The sequence below is a fragment of the Cervus canadensis genome, chromosome 5, assembly GCF_019320065.1.
Source record: "Cervus canadensis isolate Bull #8, Minnesota chromosome 5, ASM1932006v1, whole genome shotgun sequence".
Lineage (NCBI taxonomy): Eukaryota > Metazoa > Chordata > Mammalia > Artiodactyla > Cervidae > Cervus > Cervus canadensis.
In genome coordinates, this window is record NC_057390.1 from 21,392,244 (window position 1) to 21,410,627 (window position 18,384).

General features: G+C 42.1%; 1 protein-coding gene across 2 annotated transcripts in view; it reads left to right on the plus strand.

Moving 5' to 3' along the window:
• Positions 1-5,655, plus strand: part of TMEM178A (transmembrane protein 178A) — a 55,164-nt gene extending 49,509 nt beyond the window's left edge. For both annotated transcript variants that reach the window (XM_043468399.1, XM_043468400.1), the window contains exon 4: positions 4,686-5,655. In XM_043468399.1, coding sequence (XP_043324334.1) covers positions 4,686-4,927 — 242 coding nt within the window. In that variant the 3' untranslated portion in view covers positions 4,928-5,655. The remainder of the gene's footprint in view (positions 1-4,685) is intronic.
• The last annotated feature ends 12,729 nt before the right edge of the window (positions 5,656-18,384 follow it).

An 18,384-nucleotide genomic window follows, 5' to 3' on the forward strand; every position in this document is an offset into this window, starting at 1 on the left:
TTGGAAGTGAATGGAAAGAACATTTGGGGTTCATGATCATGTCAGTGTCAAGAAAATGATGGCTGTGACCATCAAGAACTCATTCAACTCAGCTACCTCTGATGATAATCAGAACTGGGTCTGGAACCTAGGAGGGGCTTACAAATAATTCTTTTTTATTTTTGGGCTACACCACACAGCTTGTGGGAATTTAGTTCCCTGACCAGGGATCACCTGTGTCCTTGGCAGTGGGAGTGCAGAGTCCTAACCACTGGACCTCCAGGGAATTCCACTTATAAATAACTCTTGAGCAACTGAGTGAAAGAGAAAGAAAGTGAAAGTTGCTCAGTCCTGTCCGACTCTTTGAGGCACCATGCAATTGGTCTGTACAGTCCATGCAATTCTTCAGGCCAGAATACTGGAATGGGTAGCCTTTCCCTTCTCCAGAGGATCTTCCCAACCCAGGGATCAAACTGAGTAAATAACTCTTAAAATAGTAAAGTTTTGCTTAGGCCTCTAAAAGGGATAGAAATGTACTTCATACATTGAACACATGCACACAATGTTATCGGCTAGATCATGTGGCCCCCCTCCCATTTGTATGTTGAAGTTCTAACCCCTAGAACCTCAGAGTGTGAGTATATTTAGAGACAAGGTCTTTAAAGAGGTAATTAAATCTAAATGAGGTCATTAGGGTGGACCGTAATCCAAGGTGACTGGTGTCCTTATAAAAAAGAAGGAATTTGGACACAGATAGTTACCTGAGGAAGCATATGTGAAGGCACAGGGAGAAGACCCCCAGCTTTAAGCCAAAGAGAGAGGCCTTGCAAGAAACTCACCCTTCTAGGACCTTGATCTCAGACTTTTAGCCTCCAGAACTGTGATAAAGTAAATTTCTGTTGTTGTAGCCATCCAGTCTGCTGCTGCTTTCTTAAGGCAGCCCAGGCAACTAACACACATGAAGACTATAAGACATGTGTAGGGAACTAAAATAGAATTCAACAGGGTCAAAACTGACTAAGACTACTAATCTAGCTACACACAAGATGTTTTCATCCTTTAAACACTTTTCCTTAACATCTTTGAAGTTAGAAGGGTTTTTCTTTCCTCTTCTTAAGAGCTCTTCTTAAGCTGTATAATATTGCCCAGCCCATGAAGAAGAGCTATGGCAGCTATGTATGTGCAAACTTCCTTACAGCTGTGAGGGTCCAGAAAGGGGAAATTCCTAGATATGCTCTTTGGCTCGTCTTTACTTTTCTCTCACTCAGAACCACTTCAAGAGCATCTTGGAGGGAGAAAAAAATGTCCCCAGAAGAGCAGCCTCTGGGGACAGTTGTGGGGAGGGAGAGGAGCAGACACCAGGCATGTTTATGGGCTCATGGAGTCTCCTCTACCCCCTCTCAGCTGAGAGAGTAAAGGCAGAAGGAAATAAAGCAGGTTTTCATCAAGGTTTGGTGATGCCCTATTCCAGGAAGAACTTAAGTGGCACAGAAATGTGTATATTTCAAGATAAGATAAATAAAAATAAGGAATACAAATAAGACAAAGGAGCAATCAAGTCTGCGAGGCAAGATGGATCCAAGGGTGAGGTCAGTAGCCGAAAAGCATGCCATGAATTTGCCAGTTTTTGCTCCTGGGTGTGGGGCGTGGGTACAAATGTACCTTTTAGGGGAGTTTCAGCTCTCTGGCAACTTGGTGAAAAAAACAAAACAAAACAAAACAAAACCTTGTATTAGTGATATCATTCACAGTGTCCATGAGGTAAACACAAACAAAGTCCCCTGGGCATGACACTCAGGGCAGAGAGAGTTTAAATCCTCAGGTTATAATCTTTTTCTATTCAGTATGAGCTGGTGTTGTTATGCTAAAATTCATTTCACTCAATAAATGACCAGCCCAAGTTTCGATGCATGAAGCAGGGCTCTTAAAGCTGGTGCACTGGGACAACCCAGAGGGATGGGATGAGGAGGGAGGTGGGAGGGGGGTTCAGGATGGGGGGTGGGGGACACAGGTACACCCGTGGCTGATTCATGTCAATGTATGGCAAAAACCATCACTATATTGTATTATGTATATTATTTCTAATTGTTGTATGATCATTGTTTATATAATAAAATGAGGAGAAACCCAGGGGGAAAAAAGTTCATTTCACTCAAAGCAGTTTTGGGTGATGGCAGGGGAGAGATGCTAATAAAATATAAGTTTAGTATAAAATCAAAAGGAGTATGTGCAGAAAGAAAAATTCATGACTCATTCAATTTCTTATTTAGCTGTATAATATTGAGTACGAGATTCACTAGGAAATTTTGGGAAATGACCTGGCTCTATGCTATATTGTGGAATAGTAGAGTCCCTGAAAATTGACACAGCGAGGGACTTCAGGAACCAAGCCCCCATTTTTTTTCCTAGATGAAACTCAGAGAGGTTAGGTAATTTCAGGGTCACACAGTGATTAGTAGTAGAGCTGGGGACCAGAATACATATTACCTTCATCCCAGCCCAGTGCATTTGGACATCAAAGGATGCTTAAGAGTCTTAGTTTGAACTCATACTTTCTGAGGTCATTAAAAATTTGTTACTCGTAAAAAGCTTCACTTTCAAGCACTCTGCTGTGTGCAGACAGATAAATGCAGATTAGAGTTTGTTCTCCTGTGAGAAGGTTACTGTTCTATTTTTAATATTTTACCTGTTGATACTCTAGAGATCCAATTCTTCTGCCTATTGTCCTATTACCAGCACTCATTAGACAGACCTTGTTACGTATAAAACATTGTCTTTGTTTTGCTGCCAGTGAAAACATTCATGTAGATGCAAGAACATTTGCTCTTTATATGGTTTGAAAAAAGCAGAGTAGTAGTCTGTTTTTAATTGGACCAATCCTTTATGAAAGACTTATTTCCATCATGATCTTTCTTTAGTGAACGCAAAAAGCAATGTGTTTACCATAATAATTTGGAGCAAGAAGTCAGAAAACAAGATTTTATAAAACATAATCGTTTTAGAGTCTAAAAATAGAATTATGCCAAGAGTAGGAGATATTAAATCACCTCAGATCAAGTGTCCTTTTAATTTAAAGCATTTCTAAATGCACATTTGGAAAAGGATTCAGGCAATGTGTCCTTATGCGATTTAAGTGCAGGCACATTCTAGCACTTAAAAATGTCATTAAAGGGGAAAAAGGAGGCATTAAGGTGATCTTTATTTCCTCCCTGTTGGTGCCTGTTCTGAGTTTGTTTTCTTCTGGTGTTTCTGATCCCCAAAGCTCTATTAAAAAGGGATGTGGGGATCTGTTACTTTTCACCTTCTCTTTACAGTTCCAAACCTGTCTCCGAATCCTACGGAGATGCTGCAGAGATCCCTAAGGTTACCAAAGCAATTTTCCAGCAAATGGATATAACCTCCTTTGTACACGGGGATAAACCAAAATACTAAAAAGAGATGTGTAGGACTCAGAACAGAACGAAACATTCTTATACTTGACAGGGTTTTTGTATTTATTACCCACCTTCAGCTCAGCAACTGCCTTATTGCAACCCCATGCCTACCGGAAAGGAGCGTCCTTAGGAGTCCACTGTGGTAAAATAGAAGCATCTACATCCTTGAGTACTAAGAATCCTGTCTTTTGGGCTTTTGCAGCATTTTTATCAGAATGCTGATTTTAGTGTTCTGAAAGGACAATTGTATATAACGTGTTGACATGAAGAAGTTAAATTGTTCGTTTTCCTTAGGCCACCCAAATTACCTGCATTCTGAGTGGTTGAATTATAGATCTCCTATATATGATGTCAGCTATTTTACATCAACTCCAGCTTCTCGGATTTAATTTACATTATTTAAAATTTTTTTATCCATTCATTAAAAAAAAAAAAAAGATTTTTGAGGCCCTAGAACGTGCCAAGCTCTGTGCCTTAAAAGAAACTTGTAAAAATTAATTTAAGATATTATTCACAGACAACTGGATAAATTTCAAGGATAATGTTAATTGAAAAAGAAAGACTTGGTATGATTGCAGCTCTCTAAAAATGCGTCAACTTAGGTATAGAACAGAGGGACATGAGACTTGGGACTTTCTTGATGGTCCAGTGGTTAAGAATCTGCCTGCCAATGCAGGGGACACAGGTTCAGTCCCTGGTCCAGGAAGATCCCACATTCCTTGGAGCCACTAAACCCGAGCACCACATCTACCAACCTGGCACCCTAGAGCCCGAGCACCACACCTAGGGAGTGGCCCTTGCTCACTGCAATGAGAGAAAGCTTGCACACAGCAAAGAAAATCCAGTGCAGCCAAAAATAAAATAAATAAAAATAATACAAAGGAAAGTAAAATTGTTTGTATTAGGGTTGAGTGATTATAGAAGATTTTTTCCTTAAAAATAATCAAAATTTCTAAGTTTTTAAGAGTAAAAAAAATTCATATATACATACTGTGTAATTTAGATAATTCTGAATAATTCAAGTTACCAGAATTCTCCCCTATCTGTCTTTTTCACTCCTGTGTCTCCAGAACCTAGCATACAGTCTGGCACATAAAGGTTTTGCCAATGTTTGTTGAATGAAGTAATTCAAGTGAAAGAATTGTGGTTCTTTTATTAATTTGGACTCATCATCTCATCTGTTGATCTGATGTTCACAAAGGCCTGTCTGGCATTTGCCTGTAGCCGGCAAAACTGTAACGGATCACTCTGCTCTCTTTGTATTATTTATAGGAATATTTTGCACCATTTCCCTCTGCACTTACGCTGCCAGCATCTCCTATGATTTGAACCGGCTCCCGAAGCTAATTTATAGCCTGCCTGATGATGTGGAACACGGCTACAGCTGGTCTATCTTTTGTGCCTGGTGCAGTTTAGGCTTTATTGTGGCAGCTGGAGGTCTCTGCATTGCTTACCCATTTATCAGCCGGACCAAGATTGCACATCTAAAGTCTGGCAGGGACTCCACTGTATGACTGTCCACACTCAAGTTCACTCCTTGGTGGCCCCGTCCACAGTGCGGACAACTCTTGAAGGGGACGGAGCGGAGTTTGAGTCAGGATCCCAAGCACAAACACCGTCTTTGACATTCCAGTCTGTTGCCTGCCAGCCCCTTGTGGATGACTGATATCAAATCATGCAAAACCTCCATACTTTTCTAAGGACAAGACTACTGTGGATTCAAGTGCTTTAATGACTATTTATGCTTTGACTGTGAGGAGTAGGGAACAGTGCCATGGAACATTTCTCAGTTTAGAAAGAGAGGAAACTGCAATGGAAAAATTTGTACGATTGCCACTTACTTCAGAAAGTTTGTATGTAACAATTACCCGAGAGTCATTTCTATTTGCAAAAGGATTCATAACAAAGCGAGTATAATTTTCTTGTTGTTGTACCATGCTTGTTAAATTTTAATGCCGCACCTTCAGAACTTGTCCTAATGGTGTCTTGTGTCAGCTCCAAATATTTGTGCATTATTTGTTGATGTTTTTTGTCACAGGAAGATTCTTCTGTTGCCTTATTTATTTTTAATTGAAGTCTCTTCTCCATCTTTGTACTGGAATCAAAATCATAAGAGAAACAGACCAACCGTGGAAGAGTTACCCTGTAATACTATGCAGTATTGTTTGAAGTCCTATCTGTTGTTCAACCTGTCCCTTTATGTTAACCAGATCTCTGCATTAAATGACTGCCTCCTTGTTAATCTGGGTGTGTTTTTCTATCTTTCAGCCATGGCAGTAAGTCTCCCTAGCCATTTGGACAGGTGAGAATCATTTCAGTGAGGTTGGTCATTTTTATTTATCCTTTGTGGCTCCCACACACATGCTATTTACAAAAGATATCATTTTTCAAGCTTCTTTTAAAACCTTACTGAAGTATTTTGAGTTTTCTTCTCCCCCTCTTCCTCTCTCTTTGCGTCTGCCTGGTATTTAGCCAGTGATAAGAATTTACAGTTTCTGGCCTTATCCTTGGACCTCCTAAGCCAATGGGTTTCAACCTTGGCTGCACATCAGAATCACCTTCTTAATCATCTTCACTTGTACCTAAACTGGGTCCTGTCTCAGACCAATTACCATAGAATGTCTGCAGCTGGGCCTCAGCTTGAATATTTTTGGAAAAGAAACACCTCAGGTATGACGTGCAGCTGTGATAGTCACTGTACTGGGTCAGAGCTATGGTTATTTCCTTAATAGCTAACATTTATTTAGCACGTACTGTGTGCCAATAACTGGACTATTTTTTTTCCAGGTATAATTTCATTCAAATGCTCTCAAAAGTTCTATCAGGTAGTGCTAGGCAGCATCCTACAAGCCTTGTGGATGACCAGCCTCAAGATGGAAGAAAGAGCCCAGAGACAGTGACAGAGAGACATCAACAGTTTATTGGACATGAAATCTTACACACTTGAAGCAAAAAGGTCCTAGAGCAATACCCCTCAGTAGATGGTAGGCAGGCTATGGCAGTGGTCTTCGCTACCTGGGGGAGAAGGAGGCTACCATTTCTAAGGGAATTGATGTCGGGTTGGCTCATTAGTTACCAGGGAAACAAGAAGCTGAGACACGTTCCCTCATAGCCCCCGCCCCGCAGGTTAACAACTGTCATGAGGGCGTATGTTTTCCTTTAATAAACTAGCAGGCGGAGCCATTCTGGCCTAAGGGGCAGGGGGCAAGCATATTCCCTTGAGTAGGGTGTAGGTACAGAGAAGGCAATGGTGCCCCACTCCAGTACTCTTGCCTGGAAAATCCCACGGACAGAGGAGCCTGGTAGGCTGCAGTCCATGGGGTCGCTAAGAGTCAGACATGACTGAGCGACTTCACTTTCACTTTTCACTTTCATGCACTGGAGAAGGAAATGGCAACCCACTCCAGTGTTCTTGCCTGGAGAATCCCAGGGACGGGGGAGCCTGGTGGGCTGCCATCAATGGGGTCACACAGAGTCGGACACGACTGAAGTGACTTAGCAGCAGCAGTAGCAGGGTGTAGGTAAAGCAGGGATGGATCAAGCAGAGGATGTGCTGAGAGCAAGAGAAGAACTATCTTGAGTGGCCTGATCATCCAGGTAGGTACTTTTATTCCATTTTACTGATAATGAAGCTGAAGGGCAGACTCAGAGCATTTGCTTCATTTTTTTTTTTTTAATGTGTGGGTATAGGACAAAATTAAAAGTCTTCCATGGCATTTCCTTATCTTTTAAATGGAAGAGTGTGTATGTTCATTTCCTAAGCCGTGTCCTACTCTTTATGACACCATGGACTATAGCCCACCAGGCTCCTCTGTCCATGCAGTTTTCCCAACGAGTGCTGGAGCAGGTCGCCATTTCCTCCTCCTGGGGATCATCCCCAACTAGGGATTGAACCAGCATCTCCTGTGTCTTCTGCATTGGCAGGCAGATTCCTTACCACTGTGCCACCTGGAAAGCCCTAAATGGAAGGGTGGGTTTACTAGCTAACTTCTATGCTTTTCCTTTTAACTTTGGCATTATCTGGTATTCTACACACAACATGTGAGAAAGATGGTCTATAAAAGAGAAAAGATGTTATACCAGAAATACAACAGTGTTTCAGATTTTAATTTTATAAAAAAATTTTTCTCTCTTCATGATAAAACCTGATTTGGTGATTGTAAAAGGACAGTGATAATCTACCTACCCCTGCCCCAAAATCAAACTTGATTTCCAAGTGATGGTGTCCACATATTGTCATGTGAGCCTTTCAGAAGACATTAGATGATCCGGGTGACCTCATAAGATCTTGCTGAGGCCCATGGCTATATTCCCCGACAATCTCTTAGGCCCATTTAATAAACCCATCCCTCTGGATGAGATCAGACATGTATAGAAAGGGACAATTATTTTCATTTATTACTTATGTGGGAAATTTTCAAAGCCGGAGAGCTGTTTCTTTGAAGTTTTCTTTAAAGAGCTCCATAGAAGATGTCAGGACTCTTGAGCATTTATATTCCAACCACCAGAGCAGCGTCTGAGTAAGTGATTTTTGAAGTTTCTGAGAGGCTTCCCAGGGGCTTGAGGTGTGAGTGGAAGAGAGCCTCAGAGTGACAGAAGGTTGAAGGGTTCACATACTAGAAAGATTTGCCCAGAAGCCAGGGGAGTACACTTAGGATTCAAACGTGTGTTGGCAAGAACAGAGCTTCCCTGCCTTTCAGCCAAAGTGAGCTCAGAGCAAGGTTTCTTGCTTTCTATTTACTGTCTCAGAGTGTGAGTAAATGTTGCCAAAGACGGGCATTTGGCTTCCAGTCCTTAGGCTTCTCATAGAGGTGTTTTCTTAATTGTCTTACAAATGAGGAGTGATTGAAATGGCCACACAGTACTGCATGGGCAGAAGAATTAATTGAGATAATTTGTTGTTCTCATGTTCTCTCTCTCCCACTTGGAGTTGCATGCCTGTAGCTAGGCTGTGTGTGTGTGTGTGTGTGTATTTTTTTCTTTCTTTGCCTCGGGTATTTTTGCAGACCAGAAGGCAGAGGTAGCTGTCTCCTTGAAGAGGGGATGCAGAAGTCCAGAAGGGAGGACAGACCAGAGGACTGACTTTGTGGGCGAGAAGTGCTCAAGGGCATCCCGGAGACTGGAGAGAGAAAAGGGTGGCAGGCCTGTGATTAGCTGGGTCTGTGCATTTCTTGGAAGGATTTCACCAATGGCTCTGTGAAAGAATCCACCTGCAATGCAGAAGACCAGGTTTGATCCCGGGGTCGGGAAGATCCCCTGGAGAAGGAAATGGCAACCCGCTCCAGTATTCTTGCCTGAAAATTCCCATGGATGGAGGAGCCTGGTGGAATATAGTCCAGAGGGTCACAAAGAGTCAGACACAACTGAGTGACTAAGCAGAAGCACATGAATTTCTTGAGGTTATCAGGACCTTGGGAAGGATGGCTGTGTGGGTGTCCAGAAATATTGGGGCCCTTAGTATAATGGCTCTCATGCCCCAACCATGGTTTCAGAGCAACAGACTCAATGGGCTGGGAGGGACCAATCCTTGGAATAATGGACTTCTCCGTGGTGGCCAGTCTGACCCTTGGAAGGTCTGGGGATGTTGGTACAGTTTGCGTGTGTCCCCAGTAATGACTGAGGGCAAATACCCCCTAAACCTGCAAGGAAGGGCTTTGAATAAAAAGTAAATAAATTTACAGAACACCCAAGATTGTAGACTAAGATTCAAGTCCATCTGCCATATATAGATAACATTTACCAAAAAAGAGAGCTCTACCCAAAGCCTTGATGAGATAATCATAGGCCCCATGGGCCCCTCCTTTTATCAGTATCATTTTTGGTTTATTTGCAATGTTAGAACATTGCTGCCCACTCAGAGGAAACCCTATCCCCTCCTTCTTTGAAGCACCATGGACCCTTAATAAGCAAGAGTCCTGGTACACTTCAAATATTTGTTGAATTCTAAGTGGTTTTCTAGGCACTTGGGGAGCACCAATGAAGCAAAACAGACCAAAATTATTGCCCCTGTGAAGCTTTTTCTAGTAAAATGCACTAAAGTACAAACAAAAAATCTGTTACCCTTTCGAGCCCCATGTTCATGCTAAGTCACTTCAGTCATACACAACTCTTATACCGTATACTGTAACTTCAACACTATATACTGTAACTTGCCACGTTCCTCTGTCTATGGGATTCTCTAGATGAGAATACTGGAGTGGGTTGCCATTTTCTCCTCCAGGGGATCTTCCCGACCCAGGAATCAAGCCTGTATCTCTTGGATCTCCTGCATTGGCTGGTGGGTTCTTTACCACTAGCACCACCTAGGAAGTCCCTTCAGGCCCCACATGATTCCATAAATCCAGGATTAAAGTAATTCAATCCAGTTATTAAGTAAGTTTCTTTTGAATTATGTTTTCATTGGCTATGTACTTCACTTCATATCATTCTTATTTGAATCTATCCTCAGTAACATGAAAAGTACATTATTAATTTTTTTTTGGGGGGGGGGATGAGTTTGCCTCTTGAAGACTTCCCAGCCTAACTGGATGATAGACTCTTGCAAGGTGTAAACTGTGTCTTGTTTGAGTTTTGTCTCCAGTGTTTAGCTCTGGAACTCAACAGGTGCTTATAAACCTTTGTGGAATAAATGTATGAGTTCAGTCATAAAAACAAACTCTCCTCTTCCCTGGACAGAATTGACTCTGTTAGCACCAATTTTAGGGAACCCATAAAAAATAAACAGTGGTATAATAGGCTAAATGGAATGAGAATATAGCTTGGCAAGCAAGGAAGTCTCATTAGAATAATTAAAAGACTATTAACCTAAACTAGCCCAGATATAACTTGAAATGTGTTATGAACTAAGTACCATGGGACATTTATTTGATGGTTCAAGCAGTACTACATTAGTAACCTCAGTATAGTTCTACACCTCATTTTAAAGTTTGTCCATTTATGTGCTGATACGTTTCAAATCTCTAATTGGAATGCTGAAAGGAATGCTTCAAAAATGATTTCCTTTGAATGTAAATAGCTATATGGACCAATAACCCTTTTAAATTGCATTATTTGAATTTCCCTGGGGCCCTGTTGTTTGACTGGAAGTTCTCCTTGCTGTATATAGGACAACCACAAATGCCTGAAGATGCTCAGGTCACCCCACTGCGTACTGGGAATATGGCTATCCAGTATATTTCCTCTTTATATGCAACCTATATTTTGCCATCCTTCAAAAGCAAGATTTCTAATTGTTCCAAAACCTAATAGAATATGTCTTCTTATAGCATCTGTAAGAGGAAAACAAATTGGTTGGCCATAAAATAAGATACTTTTCTGTCTTATTTCCTATTTTTTCCTCTGTCAGCATGTACTGTACTGTAGAATACTGTCTGCTATGTGCCAGGCCTTGGGCTACACATGGACTTTTGTCAGGGTCTGTCTGCAGGCAAGAAATGGAGGACCATTGACTGGAAGAGTGAGAGCAAGGGGCAGTGGTGTGGGCGAGACTTCCAAGATGGGCAGGGCCTTCCTGGTCACCATAAGGAGACTAGGTTTTATTCTGGCCTTGAAAAGCAATGCAAGTCTTTAATGAAGGACAACAATGGGATCTGATTTCTGTTTCACGATGTCAGTGTTGTTGCTGGATGGAGAATGGATTGGAAGGAGGCAAGACTCGAAGTGGAGAAGCCCACTGAGAAGGGGGGTTGTTGCTGGAGCCCTGGAGATGTGATGGTGGGTACGAATATGATGAGGAAGATAGAAGTGGGGAGATATACTTTGTAGATGGAATTGCCAAGGCACACTGGTAAGGTAGATGGAGAGGGGGAAAAGAGGGGACATGATCAAGGATGACAACTAAGTAATTTTTGGTTGTTCAGTTGCTAAGTTGTGTCTGACTCTTTGTGACCCCATGAACTGCAGCACACCAGGCTTCCCCATCCTTCACTATCTCCCGGAGTTTGCTCAAACTATGTCCAATGAGTCAGTGATGCCATCCAACCATCTCATTCTCTGTTATCCCCTTCTCCTCTTGCCCTCAATCTTTCCCAGCATCAGGGTCTTTTCCAGTGAGTCAGCTCTTCACCTCAGGTGGCCAAAGTATTGGAGCTTCAGCTTCAGCGCTTCCAATGAATATTCAGGGTTGATTTCCTTTAGGATTGACTGGTTTGATCTCCTTACTGTCCAAAGGACTCTGAAGAGTCTTCTCTAGCACCACAGTTCAAAAGCATCAATTCTTTGGCACTCAGCCTTCTTTATGGTCCAACTCACACATCCGTACATGACTACTGGAAAAACCATAGCTTAGACTATTATGAACCTTTGTCGGCAAAGTGATGTCTCTGCTTTTTAATACACTGTCTAGGATTGTCATAGCCTTTCTTCCAAGGAGCATGCATCTTTTAATTTTGTGGCTGCAGTCACCATCCACAGCAATTTTGGAGCCCAAGAAAATAGGTTATTTACTAAGGAAATGATGGTTCTTATATAAAAAAGTCATATAGTAATTTGAAAAAAAAAAATACAAAGTTTTATGGCAAACACAGTGTCACCTAGGATGGCACCTGGGTTAAGATAAATCCTTAACTGAGTGGAGCCCAGGATTGAAAAGCTGTAGTTGACAATGTGTTCTAGTGACTGCAACGTGCCTTCTCTCTAATTGATCCAATGGCTAGCCTCGTCCTCTTTGGTTTATAGTTGTTCTCCAGAAGCTGCTATACCAGTGTTGGCAAATAGGATTCAGTCTGAGTGTGAACTTCATCAATTACTGGTGATTGGGAAGATTACAGTCCAGCAAGAGAGGAAAGGATGTAGTGATTGTAAGTGAATGGGGAAGGCAGATGTCACGCCCTCGCCACCCCAGCTTAAATTCTACCTGACAGACTACTGGCCTGCTTTCATCAAGTCTCCATCATGTCTGAGGGCTGGCATTACTGACATTCACCAAATGCACAGACCACTACCCCATCATCTGCTCGTTCTGGATGGCCAAGTCTTGGATGATGCCACCACTTTGAGAGCGTGGGTTGTGAGTATAGAGAACTGTACTCTCAAGCTATTTAGGAAACATTCTAAATCTACACAGGCCCCTAGAGGTAAATCCCCTCAATACTGCATAGATGTGGAATGACATCCTCTGGGAATTCTGGAAAGTGCATGGAAGCTTTGCTGGAGCAGGGGTTCATGAAGGCTCCACTAGATCCTGGCAAGGAGGGCCTGGGACCCCACTGACAGTGCCCCCAGAACACAAGAGATCCCTCAAAAATCATAGACAGATGTCAGGCTCTGGATGTTTAGTTCTTGAATTATAAAACACCATTTATTTTTATCCTCCTGGCTTTGCCTGTCAATCAAGTTGACCGTGATGAGACCTCAATACTTGCTTCGGGAATTGGGCCATGCTGGAACCTAACTTCACTGGCTGTGGCATCAGTGGGCTTCAGACTCATTCCCCACACATGAAACACATCACAGCTCACCACACCGGTGGAAGCTGTTAAGCATTGGGCTGCAAAAGGGACCCAGACAGCTGCATCAATTGTTGAGGTTTTCTCATCTCTCCCTAAGCCCTGGTTTCCATTTGTTAGTTCTGGACTCTCTTGGGTGCTCAAAGAAAAACACTTCCCATTTTCAAAGTACTTGAATTTAAGAGGCTGGTGCTGGAGTTTTATTCCTGTCAATTTCCAGGTCTCCTTCATTCTTGTAAATGTTAGATATAAATGAGAAGTGGAAAAGAAAGCTCTGATTTTTAAGTCCTCTCCAGTTCTGTCTCTTGACATTGATTAGATGCTGAAGGGATGGATTGAGTTTTCTTAGGGACTGTTCCAGGCCATGTTCCTTATAAACATTCAGTTCAGTTCAGTTGCTCAGTCATGTCCAACTCTTTGTGACCCGATGGACTGAGGCATGCCAGGCTTCCCTGTCCATCACCAACTCCCGGAGCTTGCTCAAACTCATGTCCATTGAGTCGGTGATGCCATTCAGCCATCTCATCATCTGTTGTCCCCTTCTCCTCCTGACTTCAGTCTTTCCCAGCATCAGGGTCTTTTACAATGAGTCAACTCTTCACATCAAGTGGCCAAAGTATTGGAGTTTCAGCTTCAACGTCAGTCCTTCCAATGAATATTCAGGACTGATTTCCTTTAGGATGGACTGGTTGGATCTCCTTGCAGTCCAAGGGACTCTCAAGAGTCTTCTCCAACACCACAGTTCAAAAGCAGCAATTCTTCAGCGCTCAGCTTTCTTTACAGTCCAACTCTCACATCCATACATGACTACTGGAAAAACCATAGCTTTGACTAGACAAACCTTTGTTGGCAAAGTAATGTCTCTGCTTTTTAATATGCTGTCTGGGTTTGTCATAGCTTTTCTTCCAAGGAGCAAGCGTCTTTTAATTTCATGGCTGCAATCACCATCTGCAGTGATTTTGGAGCCCCAAAAATAAAGTCTGTCACTGTTTCCATTGTTTCCCCATCTATTTGCCATGAAGTGATGGGATCAGATACTATGATCTTAGTTTTCTGAATGTTGAGTTTTAAGCAACTTTTTCACTCTCCTCTTTTACTTTCATTAGTTTCATAAGTTCTTCACTTTCTGCCATAAGGGTGGGGTCACATGCATATCAGAGGTTATTGATATTTCTCCCAGCAATCTTGATTCCAGCTTGTGCTTCATCCAGCCCAGCATTTCTCATGATGTACTCTGACATATAAGTTAAATAAGCGGGGTGACATTTGCAGCCTTGACATACTCCTTTCCTGATTTGGAACCAGTCTGTTGTTCCATGTCCAGTTCTAACTGTTGCTTTTTGACATGCATTCAGATTTCTCAGGAGGCAGGTCAGGTGGTCTGGTTTTCCCATCTCTTGAGGAATTTTTCAGTTTGTCATGATCCACACAGTCAAAGGCTTTGGCATAGTCAGTGAAGCAGAAGTAGATGTTTTTCTGGAATTCTCTTGCTTTTTTGATGATCCAACAGATGTTGGCAATTTGATCTCCGATTCCTCTGCCTTTTCTAAATCCAACTTGAACATCTGGAAGTTCACGATTCACATACTGTTGAAACCTGGCTTGGAGAATTTTGAGCATTACTTTACTAGCTTGTGAGATGAGTGCAATTGTGCAGTAGTTTGAGCATTCTTTGGCATTGTCTTTCTTTGGGATTGGAATGAAAACTGACCTTTTCCAGTCCTGTGGCCACTGCTGAGTTTTCCAAATTTGCTGGCATATTGAGTGCAGCACTTTCACAGCATCATCTTTTAGGATTTGAAAGTTGAAGTCCATAACCTCCACTAGCTTTGTTTGTAGTGATGCTTCCTAAGGCCCACTTGACTTTGAATTCCAGGATGTCTGGCTCTAGGTGAGTGATCACACCATCGTGGTTATCTGGGTCATGATCTTTTTTGTATAGTTCTTCTGTGTGTTCATGCCACCTCTTCATAATATCTTCTGCTTCTGTTAGGTCCATACCATTTCTGCCCTTTATTGTGCCCATCTTTGCATGAAATGTTCCCTTGACATCTCTAATTTTCTTGAAGAGATCTCTAGTCTTTCCCATTCTATCGTTTTCCTCTATTTCTTTGCATCGATCACTGAGGAGGGCTTTCTTATTTCTCCTCACTATTCTTTGGAACTCTGAATTCAAATGGGAGTATCTTTCCTTTTCTCCTTTGCCTTTCACTTCTCTTCTTTTCTCAGCTATTTGTAAGGCCTCCTCAGACAACCATTTTTCCTGTTTGCATTTCTTTTTCTTGGGGATGGTTCTGATCCCTGCCTCCTGTACAATGTCACAAACCTCCATCCATAGTTCTTCAGCCACTCTGTCTATCAGATCAAATCCCTTGAATCTATTTCTCACTTCCACTGTATAATCATAAGGGATTTGATTTAGGTCATACCTGAATGGTCTGGTGGTTTTCGCTACTTTCTTCAATTTAAGTCTGAATTTGCCAATAAAGAGTGCATGATCTGAGCCACAGTCAGCTCTTGGTCTTGTTTTTGCTGACTGTATAGAGCTTCTCCATCTTTGGCTGCAAAGAATATGCTGCTGCTGCTAAGTCACTGCAGTCGTGTCTGACTCTGGGCGACCCTATGGACAGCAGCCCACCAGGCTCCTCTGTCCACGGGTTTCTCTAGGTAAGAATACTGGAGTGGGTTGCCATTTCCTTCTCCAGCAAAGAATGTAATCAGTCTGATTTGGGTATTGATCATCTGGTGATGTCCATGTGTAGAGTCTTGTCTTGTGTTGTTGGAAGAGGGTGTTTGCTTTGACCAGTGTGTTCTCTTGGCACAAAACTCTGTTAGCCTTTGACCAGCTTTGTTTTGAACTCCAAGGCCAAATTTGCCTGTTACTCCAGGTATCTCTTGACTTCCTACTTTTGCATTCTAGTCCCCTATGATGAAAAGGACATCTCTTTTGGGTGTTAGTTATAGAAGATCTTGTAGGTCTTCATAGAACCGTTCAACTTCAGCTTCTTCGGCATTACTGGTCGGGGCATAGACTTGGATTACTGTGATATTGAATGGTTTGCCTTGGAAACAAATGGAGATCATTCTGTCGTTTTTGAGATTGCATCCAAGTACTGCATTTCAGACTCTTTTGTTGACTATGATGGCTAATCCATTTCTTGCCCACAGTAATAGATATAATGGCCATCTGAGTTAAATCCAGATGGGATTCTTGCCCACAGTAATAGATATAATGGCCATCTGAGTTAAATCCACCCATTCCAGTCCATTTTAGGTTCTATAGCTCCTTTCTAAATGGAGAAACTAAGGCTCCTTGTGGTTAAATCACATTCTCTAAGGTATCAAATAGCAGAGCCAAGGTTTAGATTCTGGCCTGCTGACTCCAAAGTCATTACTTTTTCCACTTTTCCACATGACATCCACACCACCTACCTGAGCCCCAGGACAAACACTGCCAGTACACTTTTAACTATATTTGATTTTATTTTTCAAAGTTGTATACATCTAGATGCGTTCATACTCCCCCACATTTTTTTATGGTTCCCCTTGGAAGTTATTGCTCTGCAGTTTTTAATCAAGGTACTGCATTTCTAAACCAGAGCACACACTGACCTTTGTAATTCTCTAAAGAATGCCAGACCTATTTTTACAAGCACAGAACCTCTTCTTACATGAGTGACCTTCAGCAGCCTAAAGGTATGACAGCAATTTTAATTACCTTCTTGGCACTTCCCCCACTGAACGTTTTGAGAAATTCCCATGTCACCAGGGTGGCTCAAAGATTAATATTTAAGTGGGTGGGTCTGCCTTCTTTTGTCCTGAGAAAGCATTCCTGTTGGCTTTTAAAAAATTATTAAATGAGAGCAGTTACTCAGAAAGGAGGCTATATGGTTAGAGATAGTATCAGATCTCAGAGACTCATGGATTTTAGTCCTTGTTTTGTGATTGTCTTGATGTACAGTATTGAAAACTAATCACCTCTCCTGAGCCTCTAGACACGTCCATGAGCTTATTATGATTTCCAGGGATGTTGGCAATCACCATACTTTTGAGAAGCCCCTGAAATACTTTGAATACTTCTGTAAACTTTTATTTATCCAAGTTGAATGCAAATTGACTTTGAAAATAGAGCATGGCAATTACACAAACAGTAAAGTAAAACCATCTGATGTTGAGTCAAAAAAGGATAGCCTCCAGATTCTTTTTTTTTTTTAATGAATCAAGGAGAGTACTTCATTTTATGTTTTCTCTTGGAGAGGTTGATCACTGAGTGGTGAGTTCAAAATCAAACCAAACCAAACCAAACCAAACCAAACCTCCAGGCAGCCTTGGAAGGTCCACGGAGGCCCTCATCGTCATCCCTGTTGACAAGAGAGGAGACTGAGGCTGAGTATTAACCTAAGATCTCTCGGCCAGTCTCTGGGGAGGCGTCTAACACCCTAAATGGAAGAACTAAGTAGATTTTGAGGTTGAACAAAGTAAGTATCTGTATTCCTGCAAACATGTCAATGGGGCATCTGTGTCTGCTTTATATGCCTCTGCTGTGACTACAGTAAATCACTATTGTGCCAACACATTTCTCAGATAAAGTGGACTGGGGGATGGAAACTAAACCAAGTGTGAAAGGTAATCTGGGGGAGATAACACAAGTGATTAATGCAGTATTGATTCAAAGGACGAGCCAGTTCTTAAAGAATTTTCCAAATCAAGTAACAGTTTAAAGACTGTTCATAGGAGTAAGGAATGGTTTTCAAGGGAACTGAGGTGAAGAGGGAGTAATGAGGGTGAGCTGGAGAGAGATGGATTAAGGGGCTAAGAGTTTTGTGGAGCTGGACAGGGCCGGATGCATGGATACCCACTTTTCACAACCTTGTCCAAAAAAATACCAGTGACTGCGGGGAGCCAGAGGAGTGAAGAATGCAATGGGTTAAAGTGAAATTTAGTACAACTTTATTATTTTTAAAAGCAGTCAGCCTGTGGGGCTGTGATACGCCTACATAATCAAGAAGGGTGTCACAGAAAATGTCAAGCTTTTACCTAGTAACGATTGAGCAGCTGGTTCTGCGCTGCGTGATTCCATACATTCTAATGTCACAAAGGAAAAGAAAGGAGGTGGGGGGAATTTCCCTTCAGGGAATAACAGTTGAACATTTTTCCTTTTTTGGAGTGTATTTATTTGTTCAGGGTGAGGGGGAACTTGGTCTAGCAGGAACTTGGTCCACCAGGCCGTTCTGGCTCTGTTATTTGGTTGGCAGATGACCATGGAATGGAATCTTCATGTGGTCTTTTTATTTACCAAATCTATATTGAGTGCCTAGTATGTGTCAGAGACTGACTTCAGGACAGGAGAGAAACTGAGCAAACCAATAAGGCCACTGCCTTCAAGGACCTGCCACTGTACTGGTGGGGAGACAGCCAACAGACAAGCATGTCATACATATAAAGAGAAATGGAAAAAGAGCTCTGAGACTAGGTGTGAAGGCTGAGGTGGTGGCCGGCTTAGGTAAGGAGGCCGTGGATGGCCT